The 21,426-nt window shown below is 39.7% G+C and overlaps 1 protein-coding gene across 3 annotated transcripts in view; it reads right to left on the minus strand.

Moving 5' to 3' along the window:
* Nucleotides 1-386: 386 nt before the first annotated feature.
* LOC134758841 (uncharacterized) overlaps nt 387-21,426 on the minus strand; it is a 330,244-nt gene continuing 309,204 nt past the window's right edge. Inside the window, exons 1-3 of one of the 3 annotated variants that reach the window (XR_010134491.1) lie at nt 18,521-19,260; nt 2,950-3,171; nt 387-1,614 (exon numbers count right to left, since the gene is read on the minus strand). Coding sequence is in view for 1 of the 3 variants with exons in the window: in XM_063708186.1 (XP_063564256.1) it covers nt 1,607-1,614; nt 3,081-3,171 (99 nt within the window). In the remaining 2 variants the exon portion in view is untranslated. Of the gene's footprint in view, nt 1,615-2,949; nt 3,172-18,520; nt 19,261-21,426 lie in introns of those variants that run through there. The other 2 variants (XR_010134489.1, XM_063708186.1) reach the window with 2 other exon arrangements.

A 21,426-nucleotide genomic window follows, 5' to 3' on the forward strand; every position in this document is an offset into this window, starting at 1 on the left:
GTACGCTTAAAGGTTTCAAGGAGAAGATTGAGCTTGAGATGAACCATGAATGACAGGTAAGACTTTCAGAAGTGAGAAAGGGAAAATAATATTCTAGCTGGAAGAAAAATGTGTGGACAAATAGGTGGTTGAGAAAAGGTCTAGTGTATATGAAAAACAGTGAGTATGTCAGGAGGATTCTCTTAGGGAATAATGGGAAATATTTGGAAAGGTAAGTTGGCTCCAGAAAGTGAATTCTCTATTGAGGATTTTGTGTTTTTATCCATTCAGCAGTAGGAAAGCTTTGGAGAGTTTCGATTTCAATTTGAAATGATGAAACAATGTTATTGTGTTGGTAGGATGCAGGATGGAGTGGATTAAATAAATTTAAGCCACAGAAATGACTTAGAAGTATACTTTAATACTTCAAATAAAAGAGGTAAAAGCCTGAACTTGGGAGTGACAATAAGAATAAAAAGGAAGGAAACAATGTGAGCAATATTGCAAAGAAAACTTTTAAAAATAAAATGGTTGGGTGTAGTGGCTCACGCCTGTAATCCTAGAGTTTTGGGAGGTGGAGATGGGCAGATCGCTTGAGCCCAGGGGTTCAAGACCAGCCTGGGCAACATGGTGAAACCCTGTCTCTACAAAAAGTACAAAAATTAGCCAGGTGTGGTGGCCCATGCCTGTAGTCCCAGTTACTCTGGAGGCTGAGGTGGGAGGAACACTTGAGCTTGGAGGTCAAGGCTGTAGTGGGCTGGGATCGTGCCATTGCACTCCAGCCTGGGCAACAGAGCAAGACCTTGTCACACACACACACACACACACACACATAAATTTTATTATATTAAACAACCTGAAAAGAGAGAAGTAAAAAATGACACTGAGCTTTTGAAACTGGGTGTCCAGAAAAGGAGGGAATTTTTGCTTTATCAGTTAAGGTAGACTGTTATCACAATTAAATACATAGATACAATGAAGTTTACTTCTTGCTTGTGTGATTTTCTTTAGTGAGATGGGTCCCTTCAAATGGTTCTTCTAGGACTTGAGTTCCTCAGCAGTGTGGTTTCTCCAAGACGTGAGGCTTCATTGTCATTTGTTTCCAGCCAGCAGAAGGGAGAGGATTGTGGGGGCTGAACACGGCAGGTTTCTATGAGCCAGTCCTGAAGAAGCACCATTACTTCTGTTCCCAGAACTAACAACAGGGGAGTCTGGGACAGACCATCTAACTCCATTTTGACGAACACCCAGCAAGCAGTCTCTTCCATTTTCACTTTATGAGAGGAATATTTATCTTATCAAAATAATTTGTTTTGAAATTTAAAAGCCACTACATTTGTACCGTTTTTCATTTTTACTCTTTCGGATGTGAAAATTCTTCTTCATCAAAATTCTTAATTGGCCAATGTCCTATGTATTGCTTATTTTTCAGAAACATATCTATTGCATTAAATGAGGTGAGCTCACCTAATTTCTCAGTAACTCTTTAGAAGGCTCACATTGGAAAAAAGAATTTTAAGTAAGAAAGGTATATTTGCTAACTATGGAATTTTCTGGCCTTTTTCTTCCTCCACTCCCTATCACATACATCTTCACTGGAAAATAAAGCAGCTTTATTATTGTGTTACTAGCGACCTGTAGAGGAAAAAACAAATTCGATAAGAAATCATTTAACCTTTTATTTCTTATATGCTAGTTATTAAACAGAACCTAGTTTAATTTTAGAAAATAGATGGGATTTTTTTGTTGTGATTCTGCACGCAGCACCTGTTTCAGCGGCCTACAGAATGTAGTGGCACCTTTTAAAATATGACACCTAATTTATTTTGTTTGGTTTTGAGAGGTGACAGCCTGCTGGCAGTCCTCAGAGCCCTCGCTTGCTCTCAGCACCTCCCCTGCCTGGGCTCCCACTTTGGTGGCATTTGAGGAGCCCTTCAGTCCCCCACTGCACTGTGGGAGCCCCTTTCTGGGCTGGCCAAGGCCGGAGCCCACTTCCTCAGCTTGCAGGGAGGTGTGGAGGGAGAGGCACGAGCGGGAACCGGGGCTGTGTGTGGCACTTGTGGGCCAACTGGAGTTCCGGGTGGGCGTGGGCTTGGTGGGCCCCGCACTCGGAGCAGCCAGCCAGCCCTGCTGGCCCTGGGCAATGGGGGGCTTAGCACCCGGGCCAGTGGCTGCGGAGGGTGTACTGAGTCCCCCAGCAGTGCTGGCCCACCGGCGCTGCGCTCAATTTCTCGCAGGGCCTTGGCTGCCTTCCCATGGGGCAGGGCTCGGGACCTGCAGCCTGCCATGCCTGAGCCTCCCACCCACTCCATGGGCTACTGTGTGGCCCGAGCCTCCCCGACGAGCACCACCCCCTGCACCATGGCGCCCAGTCCCATCGACCACCCAAGGGCTGAGGAATGCAAACGCATGGCACAGGACTGGCAGGCAGCTCTACCTGCAGCCCCGGTGCCGGATCCACTAGGTGAAGCCAGCTGGGCTCCTGAGTCTGGTGGGGACGTGGAGAGTCTTTATGTCTAGCTCAGGGATTGTAAATACACCAATCGGCACTCTGTATCTAGCTCAAGGTTTGTAAATACACCAATCAGCACCCTGTGTCTAGCTCAGGGTTTGTGAATGCACCAATCGACACTCTGTATCTAGCTGCTCTGGTGGGGCCTTGGAGAACCTGTGTGTGGAAACTCTGTATCTAACTAATCTGTTGGGGAAGTGGAGAACCTTTGTATCTAGCTCAGGGATTGTAAACACACCAATCAGCGCCCTGACAAAACAGGCCACTTGGCTCTACCAATCAGCAGGATGTGGGTGGGGCCAGATAAGAGAATAAAAGCAGGCTGCCCGAGCCAGCATTGGCAACCCGCTCTGGTCCCCTTCCACACTGTGGAAGCTTTGTTCTTTCGCTCTTTGCAATAAAGCTTGCTACTGCTCACTGTTTGGGTCCACGCTGCTTATACGAGCTGTAACACTCACCGCGAAGATCTTCAGCTTCACTCCTGAGCCAGTGAGACCACGAACCCACCAGAAGGAAGAAACTCTGAACACATCTGAACATCAGAAGGGACAGACTCCAGACGCGCCACCTTAAGAACTGTAACACTCACCGCGAGGGTCCGCGGCTTCATTCTTGAAGTCAGTGAGACCAAGAACCCACCAATTCCGGACACAGTTTGATTTTGAAGAATCTTTTGCTTTCTACAAGAGATTTGGAGGATGGCATTTAGAATAATATTGCAAATGGAATGTGCTTAGGAGAAGTATTGTGTATAGTGTTAGAGACTCCCTATTTCATTTGTTTGTTTGTTGTTGTTGTTTTAAGAGACAAGCTCTCTGTCACCCAGGCTAGAATGAGATGGCACCTTCTTATCTCACCGCAGCCTCAAACTCCTGGGCTCAAGTGATCCTCTTGTCTCAGCCCCGCAACAGGTACACACCACCATACCCAGCGAATTTTTTGTAGAGACTCAATCTCACTGTGTTGCCCAGGCTGGTTTCAAACTCCTGACCTCAATGATCCTCCTGCCTTGGCCACCCAAAGTGCTGAGATTACAGGTATGAGCCACTGCACCAAGCCTTATTTGGTGGTTTCTCTTCTTGGTTTAATGTTGGCACTTCCTCCCTTAACTTCATGACTTTGGGCAATAACCCCTCCATCATGCTATTTCTATAAAACATACTATTGTTTTTACTATTTTTAAAATAGTAGAAACTATAGTGTGTACCTCATAGTTTATAATCAAGAGTAAATGGTATACTATGAGTCAGATGCATAGCATGATACCTGTCACACAGCAAAAGCTCCATTAATGGGTAAATGTCTGCTATTATTGCTCAGAGAGAATAAAAGGAAGGTGCCTCAAAATGTCTTTAAAATGACCAAGAAGAATCCATATCCTTTCTCACATTCATATAGAACCTCCTCTAATTGAAAAGCTCATCTCTAAGAACACTGTTGCTTATCACTTGTATGGTGATATGAAATAAGAAGTGTCCTTTGGGAGCCTGCCATGTAAGTCCAATGTTACCGACACAGGCAAGATGCACAACAAAGACAAATCAAAATGAAGTCTCCACGCTAAGAATTTACATTAAGCACAAAGAAAGAGATAAATGCATTTTTTTGGTTTACTTCATGAGACCTCTGGTATGATGAGTTGGCTCATTACATTTGCTTTTTTTTAAAAGGAACCCTATAAGACATTATCAAGAGACTTTTCAATCCAATCTATTTGTGATTGCATCTTTGTTTTCAAAGAAACTATTTTTGGAATTGTTGGTTTAGAGTTCCATCTCTTAGTGTGGTCAAAATTAACTACTTAGAGATACTGGGCAGGATGTAACTGAGTCAGCTAATGGAACTCATGTGCTGAAGAAAAATTTCTTGACAAAGAAAAAAAAAATGGAAGGTTGGGGTAGAGGAAGCACCCATGGGAATAATAATGTGATTTAGAATATGCCTTACTACATTGGCATCTGAAAAGATTTTATATCGTCTTCTTTCTTGAAAGGAAATTAAATTGCCATAAGAGGCTATGCTATCCTAAAATAGTAGCCATCTTTTTGTTTATTTTTAATTAAATTCCATCCAGATAAGGGATCCTCATCTTCTTTCATATGGGCTTTTCGGACTGCCACTGATCCATGTACCAGATAAACAAAACACCTTCCAAGTTCAATCCATTTGGGATAGCTGCTTTCAAAAGCAGTGTTTTAAGAATCAGATAACTCCTAATATCTTTTGGTAGGGAAAGGGAAATTCCTATTTATTTTAGTGACTGGAATTACCTCTGAGGCCTGAGAGAAAAGTTACCCCCCAAAGAAGGAGAATGTAATCTAATTCTTCCTGAGTGCTTGCACTAGGGAAAGTAAGCAGCTGTCTGTTGTCATTTGAAGGGCTCTGTGACAGCTCCCTACCCTTTAAAACAAGCAAACAAGGAAACAAAAATAAAAACCACTTATATCCATTAGCCCTGCCAAAGTGCTCACAATTCTCACATTCATTCATTCACTTGTTACTGAGAACTGATCAGGCACAGGCCACGTGCTAGGCGCTGGAAGCACAAGCCCTGCTCTCAAGCTCACAATCCAATCATATTATGCAACCTTTGGTAGAAGAATACTTTCCAGAGTGTGTTCTGCAAAACAAGTTTATAGTATAATATAAATTGTGATCTGTAAAAAAGGTAAAGACTTCTGCGAGCAAATACACTTGAGAAATAAGTTAAAAACCATATATACAATTTTCATTTACTGAGTAGTTCTCAGTATCTTTAATATGCCCCCCAGAGACCACTGAGTGCATTGTTGAATGCAGAGGGAAGGATGGATGGCTGAGGGGGAAGGATGAATGCAGCAGGGTTTGGATAAGACCCTAACTAGAATGACCAGATTTCCTTATCAGCCCTTTCGATTTTTCCCATTATCACTGAATTTCAGTTTGATTGTTGCTCCTACATTTTGCAATAAATGCCAACATTAAGTTTTAGTTTTATCTCTTTATGGGTACCCAATCCTATATTACTTTATGTAACTAAGCTATACCAGTTCCCGTTACTTGCACTGCTTGGTGACATTAGGGATAAAGAAAAGGGCATGAGTTTGAGAGTTACAATAGCTTTAGCACGCTGACTGGCACTCAGTGGAGCCTCAGTAAATATTTGTTAAATAAATGAGCAAATATCCGGACTTAAATTCCAGCTCTGCCATTTCCTAGTTGTTATTTGAACATTCTGAGCCCTAGTTTAGTCAACTGTAACATGGGACAATGGTATTCATTTTAAAAGAAAGTGATCAATAAGTCAGCTATTTTCACTTCTAGTGGAAGTAAATTTTGCTTTTCTCTTTTGGAACTACATTGCCTAAGTTTATATGATTCCTCCTCGCTTTTATTTCATGGTTTTAATACATGTACTGACTAGGTCACTTTTTCCAAGTCTGGGCTTCACTATTTGTTCTTGTTTTCTTGTCAGCATTATAACTTTAGAGAAATCTGAAGGACCAATTCAAAAGTCACTACAGTCCTTTCTTTCCAGATTCCATCTTTATTCTATAATTATTTAATGAATGCTGAGTATTCTGAGGGTTCTGTGCTAGGCACTGAGGCTATGGTAGGCAAGGGTCCTACCCCTATGAATATTAGCAGCATGAGAAACCAGTGGGACCCAGAATTAAAGAACACTCATCTCTAGGCTGAAAGACCTTTGTTGTATCCAGCATATAAATAGAAAAATAACCACAGCAAGGCACATTATTACAGTACTTCAATACACCAAGAATAATGGAAAGATGTCCAAAGTAAAATAATAAAAACAGGACATATAAAAAGAAGAATGCCAACAGCCTTCTCACCAGCAACATCAATGCAAGATGCCTAGGGAGAAAAGACTTCAAAAGTCTTTTATCTGTCATCACTCTTGGTTAGGAAATTATTGGAAGACTTGTACCAGCAAAAGAGAAAAACAATAATAGAAGAAGACATAGAACCCAGGAAACAGTGGTTTCAACCCCCACAAAATCAGTGAAACTGAGTCCTGGGGTGACTGTAGAGCAGGTTTACAGAGGAAACTGTCCAGATTGAAGCAAGAGGAAGAAATCCCTGGAAGAGGTGTTTTCATGAAAAGTGTGAGGACTTAAAGGAATAAATAATGCAGTGATACATTCGGAAAGGCAAGTGTATAAAATTATTCAGGTGAAAATATCATCAATCACCATCACAGGCAGAATCACTACTGAGTTCTGCAGTGAACGGAGGTTTACATTGCCATAATAAACCAAGCATTTGCACTAGTTTCTTAGGGTACCAAAGCAAAATACTAGTGAGAACATACACTTGAGAAATGTGAACTCTTGCACTTCAATGGAAATTGAGGGACGAGTTATTTAGAACTTTCTAGGAAAGGGTCAGTAACTTCCGGGTCATTGCCATGGCATAAACTGTGTGGCTTAAAACAATAGAAATCTTTTGTCTCCCAGTTCTAGGGTCTTAAAAATTCAAAGCCAAGGTGTCGGCAGGGCCATGTTCCCTCTGGAACTTGAAGTAGATTCTTTCCCTGCCTCTTCCTAGATTTTGGTAGTGGCCAGTAATCTTGAGTGCCCCTTGGCTTGCAGCTGAATCACTTCAATCTCTTCCTGTCACCGCGTGGTCTTCTCCCAGTGTGCCTGTCTTCACATAGCGCTTCTCTCTTCTTTTAAAGGCAACAGTCATTTTTCGTCAATTTTGACAGGTGAATTTTGCTCTGATTAATTCTGCTATTTTTTAAAATAAAATTTTGAGGTAGTTTTAGATTTACAGAAAAGCTGAGAAGATGATAGAGTTCCCATATGCTCCACACTCAATTTCTCCTATTATTACTAATAACATGTTATTAATGTACATTTGTCACAACTAATGAACCAATATTAACAATTAACTAAAACTTTTATTTTATTCAGATACGCTTAGTTTTTACCTAATGTTCTTTTTCTGTTCCAGGATACCACATAGGTTTAATTATTGTCTCCTTACACTCCTCTTGGTTGTGACAGTTTCTCAGACCTTCCTTGTTTTTGAGGACCATGACAGTTTTGAGGAGTACTGGTCAGGGATTTTTGTAGAATGTCCCTCACCTGGGATTTGCCCAATGTTTTTCTCATGATTATGGTGCAGGACAGGCAGATCTCAGCCCAGGAGAGTTCTTGGCTTTGCCCAGTAAAGAATTCAAGAGTGAGGTGGTGGTGTTAGACAGCAATCTTCTATTGAAGGGTACTGCTCCTTGTAGAGTAGGGCCAACTCAAAGACACTGCACCCAGAGTCAGCAACATATGGGCTTTTTGCAACTCTATTTATACTCATGTGAACCCATTTTTAATTGTATGCAAATTAAGAGGTTGATCAATGCAAATTGAGGGGTGGGTCATTTAGAACTTTCTAGGGAAGGGGCCATAACTTCTGGATTGTGTTCACGGAAAGGGGTGGTAACTTCCAGATCATGGCCATGGCATTTGTAAACTGTCATTGCACTGGTGTGAGTGCCTTATGCTAGTGAGCAGTAAGGGCAATTATGGATCCCTTTTGTCGCCATCTGCTGGTTGCTGCTGGTTTTTTCCTCTTCATCCTGTCTGGACCAGATCCTATTTTGGTCCACAAGGTTGTGACCAGAAAACAAGTCCTGCTGGTCTCTTACCTCAGTTAGCCTGGGCTTATGGATTTTAAGAGGAAGGCTACAGAGGCAAAGTGCCATTTTCAGCTCATTATACTAAAAGCATGCACTACCAAATTGATTTGTCACTTACTACTATTAACCTGCACACATAGCTGAGATAGTGTCTATCGGATTTCTGGACAAAATATTACTCTTTTTTTCCCCCTTTCCAAACTATATCCTTTGAAAGAAGTTACTGTGCACAGCCCACACTTAAGGAGTGAAGTTATTCTCTACTCTTTGAGGGCAGTGAGTCTACATACATTATTTGGAATTCATTGATATAGGAAATTTTTCTATTGTCTTCTATTGTTTTTGTTTTGTGAGCCAGCCTTATTAGTATAACCACCTTGACTATTAATATCATTATTATTGGACTGAACCAATACTCTAAAATTTAAAACTTTGATAGGAAAAATAGAAACTTGAAAAACAGTCTATGTTAAAGCTGCAAATAGTTTTTTTAAATGGCAATGGACTCATTTGTCATGCACGGGTAGCAAAGATCATTTAAAATTGAGATCTTTGAGGGCTATCATTCTAAGGAATGGCCCTGTGTAACATTCTGTAAAAGGTTGTTCATGGTATAGGCAGATGTTATGGATGAGAATTTGCAACCAGAACCACTGATGCATTATAAACAGTATATATTTTTTTCTAAATAAATGTGAATCTAATCCTGAATCAGTTCAATCTCAGTTATTACTGGGTCTGATAAAAGTCTTGAGAGTTTTAAATACTCCTTTCTGGACACTAGGAATGTGTGTCCTTTGTCCCATCCTGCAGAGTCTTTTCATGACCAGTGGCTTTGCCACCTCAGTCCCATAATTGGAACAAGGGAATCTCTGCCAAGGAATCATACGGCAAAGTGCAGCCTTCCAAGGCATGTCGGGCAGTCATCCCTTTGGGCCTTGCCCTGCATCCAGGCTACTGCCATGGGGCAGTGCTTAATGGACCAAGGTGCTGATACTGAGTGGGCGCCATGACCTTTCCTCCCTTACTGTATCAAGAATTCCATTTTTCAATTGGCTCTTGGATATTCTTCCTTAACTTCCCCCTGCCCAGGATACTTAATAGGTTTAATTAAGTAATTGCAGCTGACAAAACAAGTAGGACCTGATTTCATCAGCTACTGCATTCTCCCCTGCAGGAATTTTTGGGACATGAAAATCTAAAATGCCTGGTTACCTATTTGGAATCAGAAAAAAAAAACAATGGGATCAAACCACAAGTTAAAACCTCAAAAAAAGTTATCCTGCCATTTTCTTTGCTTGTAAATTCGTTTCAGCCAAGAGAATGTACTTCCCATTTCAATGTCCCCCACTGAGAGGATGGACCCTTGGTCTCTGTCCAGAGTTGGACAACTCTCATTCACAAATAAAAGATAAAGGGTAGCAATTCCCACACACAAAGGCACCCTACCTGTGTGGATATTTCCATTAGGCTCTAGGCCCAATGAAAACTTGAAACTTCCCAGTCCTCCCAGCACTGATTCTAGCCCATCCTAGTGGTTCTGCCTCAGTCTGTGTTTAAAGACTAAAAATTTTAAAACATAGACTATTTTTTAGAGCAGTGTTGGGTTAACAGCAAAACCGAACAGACAGTACAGAGAGTTCCATTATACTTCCTGCCTCTACACATGCTCAGCCTCCCCAGCTATCAACCTCCACCAGAGTGGTACATTTGTTACGTCTGGTGAGCCTGCATTGATCCATCAATATCACCCAAAATCCACAGTTTACATTAGCGTTCACTCTTGGTGGTGTACTTCCTATGGGTTTGGACAAATGTTTAATGCCATGCGTCTATCATTATAGTAACATATAAAGTAGTTTCACTGCTCCAAAAATCCTATGTGCTCTGCCTATTCATTCCTCTCTCCATCTCCTCTCACCCCTGGCAACCCATGATCATTTTATTATCTCTAAAAAAGTTTGCCTTTGCTAGAATGTCATATAGTTGGAATCATACAGCATGGAGCCTTTTCAAATTGGCTTCTTTTATTCAGTAATATGCATTTATGTTTTCCCCATTCTTTTTTCTTGGCTTGATAGCTCATTTCCTTTTAGCACTGAATAATATTCCATTGTCTGGATGTACTTCAGTTTATGTATCCATTCACTTACTGAAGGACACCTTGGTGGCTTCCAAGTTTTGGCAATTATAATTGAAGCTGCTATGAACATCCATGGGCAGGTTTCTGTGTGGACATAAGTTCTCAACCCCTTAGGGTAAGTATCAAGAAGAGTGATTGTGATTGCTGGCTCATGTGCTAAGAGTATGTTTAGTTTTGTTAAGAAACTGCCAAACCGTCTTCCCACTGTTTAGGGATTTTAAAACTGGCAGAAAGTTCAGTTGGTCCTCAACCAATTCTACAGCCATGTCTCTGCATCATCAGAGTTCCTGCGCTAGCGATCAGGAGAGAGTTCTCAGGACTATGATGGGTGAGTAGTCAGCCCCACCAGAGCCAGGCAATAATCTCTCAATGAAAATTCTGGCCTTGATACCTCCTCTTCCTGATTATTGAGAAAAATGAATGCTGATGATTTGGCTTGTGCTCTTCAGAGATCAGAGTTGGTGCATGCTCTGGTTCCTCTTTGGGTTTCTGAGCCCTAGCCCAACACACACACACACACACACACACACACACACACACACACACACACACACACACACAACACAGAGAGAGAGAGAGAGAGACAAATGTGCTTTAGCTTCCACATCATTAGCTTACACATTATTAGCTGGACCAAGGGGATGTTTATGGCTGTTTCCCCTCTGAGGCTGGGCAGTGTTCTCTCCTGTTATGTCCTGACTGTGGAGGTAGGGGATCCAGCCTCTGCACAGGTGTCCCAGGACATCACCAACAATAGCAGATTAAGGCAGATACAGGTAAACAACCTGGAGTATCTTGGCTTCATTGTATAATTAAGGCGCCTCTGGAAGGAAATATGTGTACAGCTAGCTTCCCAAAGTCTAAAAGTGGTAGTCAGAGTTCTTAATTTCTATGCTAAATCCTCATGAGCACTACCTGGTAGGCCTGAAGCTGATGCCAAAACCACAGGGACCAGGTCCCCTTGCTTGGGAAAGGGAACAACTATCTTCACTTCTTCCTGATTCTTTATTATCTACAGAACTTGGGCAAAGTTCACAGGAGAGTAACTTTCAGCGGGGAAAGAACCATAGATCTTGGCAGGAAGACCCCAAGTCACAAGCAAAGCCCCTGAGGAAAGGAATTGACTTGTGAACTCCAAGAACAGCCATGCCAAGTAATAGATGAAAGTCACTCACAGTGTTAAATATTAATTTGTTACCCCAAAGCCTTCAGAAAAGTCTTGTTGAAATTCAGAAAATTCAGAATTACAGTATTCAAGATTTAATTTCACCAAATAAAAGGTTTGAGGGGATACTGCTGTGTGAGCCAAGGTTATAATTTAAATATTAACCCGAATAATTTGCACTCTATTTTGATTGCATCCTCTACCTTTTCATAATCCTAAGAAAAGATAATCGTTGTATTGCAATATCAAGAATATTCTCAATTACCATATGCTTGTAAACTAGTGGTGGAAGCTGTCCTTGGAAAGTAGAAATCACCCACTCATTCCCCTTAATTTTGTAGTCAAACGTTTAGTTCAGAGCAGCTCATACACTGATGGTTTTGCAAATCCCATGAGCAGCGTACACATAGCCTGATTTTTTTTTCTCCAGTGACTTGTTTTATAATTTGGTAACGCTGCCATTGTATGAGTGGATTTGTCATTTGTAATAAAATTGCTGACCACCTGCAAGATAAATATTGAAGTATCATGGAAAAACACATTTCAGGAGAAACAAAGGCATAATAATTAGAACCACATATTTTTTCTTACTATGGCATCTTTTAAAATTTTTTTCTAACTACCCCATTACTATAAATTCTGGCTTTCTAAGCTTCAGGGATTACTTTTAAAGGTGAGTTTCATATAAGTAGATGTAGCATGCTCTTTCAAAACAGTAATTTAAGTCCATTCTGAAATTTTTATTCTTACATCTTAGTTCTTTTCATTTGGAAATATATCAGTTATTTCTAAATGGAGTCTACTTTAAGCAAATACTCCTGGGAAATCTGAACCAGTTGTGAAATTTGGATTTTTAAATAAAAATTCAAGTGAGAAGTAAACAATTTGCTTGAGATTTGACACGGCCAATAAACCAGAAATGCCTCCCAGTATGCTCTGAAATATTTCACAACTTTGATGAACAGAGTGTAACCTTTTAATAATGATTTTGACATAAAGGGTTAGGCCCAATTTATTAACTAGTTGGGACAGCTAACCAATCCAGCTACAGAACTGTCAGAGTTAAATGGCATAAATACAAAATGAATTTTTAGCTATCCAATCCAGTGGCCCATCATGTTTTTCAGGGTAAAAGTCATTGACTTCACTATAGGAAAACCAGATCATGAGAGAACAACATGAAGACCCTATCTGAGAACCCTGGAGGGTCAGCCGAAGTTGCATTCATAGCCAATTCTACCATTTACAAGCACCTGAGGAGGCTATTCAACTTCCTCAAATCTCAGATAGATTATTCACAAGGTTGTTGAGTTTAAGATATTTTTACTGTTGAAAGTGAGCAATACTTATGCTGTGTTCATAATATTAATTACATAATATTCTGCTGATAAAACTCAAATTTGAGCACTGATTCCAAAGATATTTGTTCATCCTCAAAGCCATTGAAAAACATCTAGAGATTCTATTATCCTACAAGATATATAAGTAGTGCCCTAAGATGGATGTGTGACAAAACAGAAGATGAGAAGGAATGAAAGGAGAAGGAGGATAGCAGGAGGGTGAGGGGAGCTTCAGGATGAGCTAGTTTCTTGGAAAAAAAGGCAGATTTAGAGAGTGACTAAAAATAATTAAATAAAGAATATTGAAAGAATTGGAAAACCTTACGAAGTTAAAGGATTACTTTAACGTTTTTTAGGTGGTTACTCTTTGTTATTATTCATTAAGCAATCATTCGCATTTTGTGTATTTCTCTTTCACCAACAAAAATTTGATTGTGCCCTTTCAGGATGACAGAGGAGTTTATAACACTGTCCTTCCAAAAGTGGTCAGTCACTCTAAGCTTTGAAGTTAACACAACCTACACTGGTTGATCTCTTAAGAAACACCACATACCATTTTTTCCCAAGGTTTCCATTTGGAAACTAGTTATTAGTACCATGGTGAACAGGAGTTAGAAGATGTTTTCTGTAAAAGGGCAATTAGTAAATTGTTAAGATTTCTGAAACTTTGTTGGAATTACTTAATTCTGTCATTGTAGTGCAATAGCAGCCACAGATCATGTATAAATGAATGGAAATAACTGTGTTCCAATAAAACTTTATCTACAAAAACAGGTTGCAGGCTGGATTTGGCTTTTGGGTCATAATTAACCAGCCCCTGATCTACAGAACCAGGAACTTTGTATTTTTCCTTCACATCAGCTTCCTTCCTGAAAGATAAGACTTCCCAAGGGTGGCAGAGGAGGATATTAAAACAAATGCCTCTCACAGAGCAGGAGAGAGAGATTATGGCAGGACAAAGGGTACATAGCATCATCTATATCACCTATACTCTTTGTCCAGAAGAAAATACCCTGATGATAAGATATACAGAAAAATATAGTAGCTATGAAAATAGCTTGAGCCCAACCATTATGCAGGAATAAAAAAAGAGTACATCTTAAAATAATTAATAATGGGAGAGCAAAAACTGAAAGCCAGGATCAACTTAAAATAATATTCAAGAGGCATAAATAACTATTTTGCTTCTGGATAAAATTGTTGGTTGGATGCTTGGGGAGCAGGCTTTTAACTATCTGTGTGTGTGAAAAGACAGCAGAAACTTGATCTTGCTACTCAGACTTCTTACGATATGGAGTTACAGACCTATGAAAATTCTAGTAGCATAAATGTTGCTGTACATGTACCAAATATTAGTCATCTTTGGTCATTCACTTACTCAGTTGGTAATGGTTTGTTCTTAGTCATTATAAAAATGAAAATCCATGAGCTTGCACATCCCTCCTTCCCACAAGAACCCATGACGGAGCATGCAATTGTTCATCATTCACGAATCAGGAAAACCCCTGACCATACTTTGAGAAACAGCAGTCTAAATTTTTCCCACCTTGATGTTTTTGCTCACAGAGTTCATTTTGCCTAGAACACCCCTCTCTACTCACTCATCCTCTCTTCACGCCTTACTTCTGGCAGCCACATGTACAACACATCATTACTCAGGGCTGAGGAAAACCTTTCTTCTTCATACAGTGTTCTTGGACTTTCTGGCTTTCTGCTCTTACCAACTGGAAGTAATCTACTGGCCCATATCCCCACCCAAAATGTCCATAGAACTGGTCTTCAGCCCATCGTGTCCCAGTGTTAGTGACATTCAACTCTGTGTTATGGTTATGTGTCTGTGCTTTCCTAATAAGCTCCTTGAAGAGGGTGAATGTGCTTCGTTTTGCTATGGTGATTCACTGGGCTTTGAGCAGTAGATTGAACACAGGCAAGTACCAAGTACATAAATGAATTTTTGAGTGAGATATATAAACCCCTAATAACCTATTACATCCAGGTTCTATGTCATTTTCCAAACACTAAGACTGAATTCTAATTGTCCAATGAGACAACTTCATTGCATTGTATATTTACTTGTTTACTAGGTATACATTAATGATAGTCACTTTTATACAATTATATGGCGTTTATGGAGAGATTATTTGAATATTCTTTAATTAGAACCTCACAATAACCCTGAAAGGATATCAAAGCATGTTACAAATGAAAATCTGAAGCTCAGAGAGTTTTAGCAGCATCACTCAGACACTATACTTCGTAAGTGGTAGAAAATAAATGTGAGGTGTTATGGAAAATAGAAATATTTTCCGTCTCTTTCTCTCTCCCTTCTGGATCCTTAGAGGTTTTATAAAGGTTTAAAGTAGAAGACAAATAAATCTCATCCAAGGCAATCTCTTGTAAAGTATATACCATTCTTTATTATGTACTATATTATAAATGCAGTGTATAGTATATATCACTATACGCCATAGTATATAATTTACTGTATATGATATATATTATAATATACTATATTATAAAATATACTATTAGGCACATTTATAAAGAAAGTAATTAAGATCACTGTATATTGAACTAGATTTACTAGAAAAAATTGCATAGAGAAAAAAGTTCATTTCTGAAAATTTGTGAGGGAAGGTAGACTTACGTAAAAGAATTTCAATCCAGTTAATTCTGGCTTAAAGACTCATCTAATTAAATAAAACTATAAACTTAGCATTGACACTCTAGGTTAATCATGACATCATTCTAGGAGAAAGTCAAATATATTAGGCTCTGATATGACACTTTCTAAAATAAAATTTCAAATGACTTAAAGTAATCTAAATTTGGGCAAGAAAGTAGTCATTCAATATCTGAGACTCCTTTTGAGCTCAAGTTGGAGGACTGAAAACCACATCACATTAGCTATGTAGCTGCCAGATCAATTGTTCACAATCATAACTGGGTATATTTTGTGCCCTGGGCCATTTCAGATGGATGGAACCGGGCATGGAACAACAACGAGATTGTCAGAGGATAGTGAAGAATCAGAGGAGGACATCTTCCCTCATTTCTCCATCCAGAAATAACACATGTCCTGATGACATCCTCATACCAACATCATCATCCTCCATTCATTGCAGCAGAGGCCACAACACGGCTTCTCCATCTCATCACAGCCCTTTCTTCCTGCTTTGTCCAGCAGGACCACCTCTCCCCTTAGTTGGGACTGACATTTAGGGAGAAAGATAACTAAAGGCAGTAGGTTTTAGGATATGACTTGGACACATTCGAGATTTGCTTTTTACCCCTATGGCAAAGTTACTTTGACCTCTCTATCCCTGTTTTTTCTTATATATAAGAGAAGAATAAAAATATAGCTAACATGTATTGAGGACTTGTTGTGGGTATTCTTATAAGCACTCAAAATATATTAACTAACTTAATCCATACAGTAATTGTTACTATTTGTCTTAATCCGTTCAAACTACAATAACAAAATGTCATAGACTGGGTAGTTTATCAACAATAGAAATTTATTTCTCGTTGTTCTGATGGCTGGGAAGTCCAAAACAAAGGCACTGATAGACTCTAGTGAGGGCTTGTTTCCTGGTTCATAAAGGGCATTTTCTCGCTGTGTTCACAGGGTGCAAGGGGCAAGGGGCTCCTTTCAGGCCTCCCATTTATAAGGAGTCCACTTTCATGACTTAATCACCTCTCAAGGCTCTACCTCTAATAACATCACCTTGGGAATGAGGATTTCAACATATGAATTTGGGGGAGACATAAACACTCGGACCATAGCACCATTAGTATCCCATGTTACAGATGAGGCACAGGCTTAGTGATTTGCCCAAGTTCACAGCTAATTAGTGACAGAGCTTTGATTCAAAATATAAGCAGTAAGGTGCCAGATCCTGATTCTTCACTTCTATCCTCTACTGGCTCTAACTATAAAGTTAACATAGTTTAAAATCATATATTTTTCTGTGTGATTGTTAGTGTAACATCCAGCTCCCTTGATAGACTTAAGCCACCAAAATTTGTTAATCCTCAATTGCCTCACTTGTAGAACAGGGACAATAATAGTAGCATCAACCTCACTGAGTTGTTTTCAAGCTTCAAGGAGAAATTACATATAAAGAATTTAGTATAGGACCTGGCCATAGGGAATGCTGCATTCAAAGTGGCTCATGAAATTTGTACTTTTATTGATCAAATGCGTTTATTATCCTAAAGTTAATTCTGCTACCATTCTGGTCATACCATACAAAGATACCATATTCTATCTAAGTATGTCATTACGCTTGAGCTATATGGTGGATTGCCTAAATTCAGGTAGCCTACAAAGAGAAAAAAAAAGTTTTTAACTCAGACAAGTAATATGTTTACCATTTCAGGAAAGTTCTGTAGCTCTTGAGATCTGCTTCCATTGTTGAAGAGTTTTTCTCCTCGCTGTTGTTCTAAAGAACCAACTAAAAATTGTTTTTCTAGCTATGTGCAGGTGTAAGATCCATACAGTAGAGACTTCACAAGAAGCTTTCAGGGCTCAGCATGGGAAAATGAACTTAACATAACTGACAACTGAGTCTTATAAATGAGTGTGTATATGTTTGGTTTGGGCCATGGGTAATTTGGGCTTGTTTGCAGAGAAGCTGAGACAAAAGGTGAAACCTAAGATGATCATTCATATACATCTAAGCTTCTGACCAAACTATCTGGTGAATCTGTCCTAAAGGAAAATTAGAAAAGGATTCTGCCATCTAACAGTTTATGTCATTAGTGGTTTTTTTTAATGTTCTTCTCACTTTGTCCTCTCAGTGTTATTGGCTTTCAATTCTGTTCCTCAGAAATGTACTATTTACATTAGAGAAGTTTCATAGGAAAAAAAATTGTATGACTGAGATTTTGCTTCTGTGGTAGGTGTTTTTAAAGTACTAGCTGTTGCCATTGTCACAGTGGTGGCAGCAGCAGGATTATTGATATTAGAGGCGGTAAGGGCCAACATTTATTAGCTGAAGCATGTTTCTGAGACTCCAACATATTTTATATCTCACATAATTACCACAGCAACCCATCAGGTAGATACTTTTTTTTTTTTTTTTCTTGAGACAGAGTCTCACTTTGTCACCCAGGCTGCAATGCAGTGGCATGATCTCAGCTCACTGCAACCTCTGCCTCCCAGGTTCAAGCAATTCAAGTGCCTCAGCCTCCTGAGTAGCTGGGACCGTAGGTGCAAGCCACCACACCCAGCTAGTTTTTATATTTTTAGTAGAGACGGGTTTTTGCCATGTTGGCCAGGCTGGTCTCGATCTCCTGACTTCAGGTGATCTGCCCTCCTTGGCCTCCCAAAGTGCTGGGATAACAGGCGTGAGCCACCGCACCAGCCCAGGTAGGTACTTTTATATCCTTATTTCACAAATGAAGAAAGATGCTGATTATCTTGCCCAAAGGCAATATGGCTAGGAAGGAACAAAACTGCGAATCAGATCACTTCATTCTACTACTTCCTAGCCCCATATTATAATAATATGCTTCATATTTAAAAATAAGTATCAGCTTTATGCAAATAAGTGTTAAGCATCCACAGATTTTAAGATTTCCCATGTGGTCCTATGGACTTTCTAGACATTCTTTGTCCTATTAATAAAAAATCTTCATCAATGTGGTCAAAACTGCCTTCAACATGGTATGTATCAAATTTTGCATCCATTTATTAAAGTGTAAAAATGTGGAACTCAAATGAAAAAGACTTTCTTACCTTATATATGTCAGGTTCAGTCATATTTGAAACATGGAAAACATGAATAGGTCTAGAGAGAACATAAATATGAATTTATGGGTTACTCCTTTTGAAAATATCAGGTTGCTTTGTGTGTGAGCTTTTGAATTTTATATGCACACACTTTATAGAAATGTATATTGTATATGCAGTCATCCTGTGTGTGCAAATTGAACATTGCTTTCTTAAATGTAAAATGTACTATCTTCACTGAAGCTGCTTTGCAATTTAAAAATATGAAAGTTAGAAGTTGCCTGGCCTTTGCCTCACCTCCAACCTCTCTACAAAAGTATGACAGTGACTCTGATTGTCATTGTGAACCTGCCAGTGTTAGAGAGGCATGGTTGGAGGAGGACCTCATCAACCTCCAAGCTCTGCTTCATTCTTTTGCATGATTGTTTCTCCTCTGAGATGAGAAACAGCATTACAATAGTCTCTTGTGTTCATGAGATCAGAAATTTCTGAGAGTTTTGTTTTCCATTTAAATTGTAGTTTGAATTTGTAGGGAAACCAGAAATGGCCAAGTTTTCCGTTTAAGAGATCCCAGCAAAGTTTGTGACCCAGGGCAATCTCTAAACACAAACTCCCAAATTAGTTTTTCTTGTAACTTTGGCCTTTAGGCAGGTACCAACTATAAAAAGCAGTGACCATGATGGGTCTGCCTGGGAACATGCTTTCAAAGATTTCCAGGCCTTCATCTTGCCATGACTGTTGGAAGACTTTTGGCTTCACTCTGAAAGCCATAAAACCATAAAGCAGATCTGAGAAAAACCCACAGCTGCATACATCTGATGACAGTCAAACTGATTTTCCAAAGATAAGGAGTTCAGCAAAACCCAAACTTCATGATGTCAACAATGCTGGACCTTTACTCCCCCAAGCAGTGGGTATTCAGTGGAAGATTTAATCCATGTGTTCCTGATCTACTTACAGTTATCTCATCAAAATGCCATTTGCATAAGTGTTTCCAAAGTTTCATGAGCTTTTATTTCTCAGTCTCTCACACAGATTCTAGTGGAAGTCGAGTTTTGCCAGGGAAACATGACTCCCAAAGTCTAATTTATTTTCAAAACCAAAAGTTTGTAAATGTTAAGTAGCTACTTTAAGTAACACTTATAACAGTCTTTATTCTCAGCAACAGCGTAGCTCATCAGTTAAAGTGTTGTAGAAAAGAGCCCTTTCATCACCACCAGAATTAATGAGACTGGTCCTTTGCCTGTCCTTCTACTTCCTGTATTTTTTTCAGTGCAATCTACAAAACCCAGCCCCTGACCTTAAAGAGCTTACAGTTTAATAAGGACATTGGAAATGGGCACAAATAACTACAATATGTGGCACACAGGATCTGACAGTAGCTTACAATCCTATAGTGTTTCTCTCTTATATGGAATTAGAATTCAACAGCTTAATATTCAAACAATCATCATCCCCCTTCCACACACAAGTAATTTTTTTCAAACGCATTTTTCAAACAGCATGTGCCTTTTTTCTTTCTCTCCACCTGGCATGTCATTCCTTTTCTCTTGGCAGTACATTTTCATTTCTCTCCCAAAATTCTGCCCATACTTTTATCATAGCCTTCCTTCTTATGCATGGATCCTTAGCTGGGTACAGACTATTATAGCAGGGTGACTGTGTAAAAATTGTGTGTGCATCTGTGTGTGTGTGTGTGCATGCACGTGTGTGCGTATGTTTTCATACTCAGAAATATGGCCTTATCTAGACCAGACTTGCTGAGAATTGTGCCTACCTTACCTTTGTGAGAGCGTATTTCTTGTGTTGCTTAGTGGGACACTTCCAGATTGTCCATCAAACTTTTCATTTTATGTCACCAAACTCTTTGGTAAGAGAATGAAGTAAAACAGGCTTTTCAGAGCTGGAAAGACCTAAAGAAGGAGAGAGCAGGAAACTCGAGGAGGAATAGGAGGCAGTATGTAGCCAGCTCGTAATTCGGATCTCATCCACTAATTATGGCATATGTGAGAATATATGAGTCATCTCTGTTCTTGAGCATCAAGACTGCATATACCTCTCCTTGGACCATCACTTCATGATATCACCCAGTGACAGTCGGGGTGAGAATTCCAGCAGGGCGCAGTGGCTCATGCCTGTAGTCCCAGCTCTTTGGGAGGCAGAGGCAGGAGGATTCCTAGAGGAGAGGAGTTCAAGACCAGCTTAGGCAACTAAGTAAGACCCTGTCTCTACAAAAAATTTAAAAATTAGCCAGGCATGGTGGCACACACCTGTGTTTCCACCACTTGGGGGGCTGAGGTGAGAGGAGTGTTTGAACCCAGGAGGTTGAGGATGTGGTGAGCTGTGATGGCACCACTGCAGTCCAGCCTGGGTGGCAGAGTGAGACCCTGTCTCAAATAAATAAATAAATAAATAAATAAATAAATAAATAAATAAGAAAGAAATTCCCAGGCCTATTTTCCCGTTGCCCTGGGGTGCCATTTTATATCCCAAGCTGAAGCCAATTTAATCTGAATTCATTAGACCATTCAATAAATATGTATTGTGTGATATTATGAGTTAAAACTGTAACAAATTTAATGGGAAATTCAGTTGTACATGAAGTATGATCCCTGCCCTCAAGAAGCATACAGTTATCTTCCACTTGGAAGCACAGATCCTTAGAAATAGAAAGAACCCCAAAAGTCTAAGTGTCTCATTATTTAAATGAGATAACTGAGATCTAGAGAGTAAATGTGATTATCTTTAGTCAGTGCTCTTGTCTAGGTCAGACACAGTGGCTCACACCTGTAATCAGAGCACTTCAGGAGGCCCAGGCAGGCAGATCGCTTGAACCCAGGAGTATGAGACTAGCCTGGGCAACATGGTAAAACCTCATCTTTACCAAGACTAGAAAAATCAGCTGGATGTGA

The sequence above is a fragment of the Gorilla gorilla genome, chromosome 1 (assembly GCF_029281585.2).
Source record: "Gorilla gorilla gorilla isolate KB3781 chromosome 1, NHGRI_mGorGor1-v2.1_pri, whole genome shotgun sequence".
Lineage (NCBI taxonomy): Eukaryota > Metazoa > Chordata > Mammalia > Primates > Hominidae > Gorilla > Gorilla gorilla.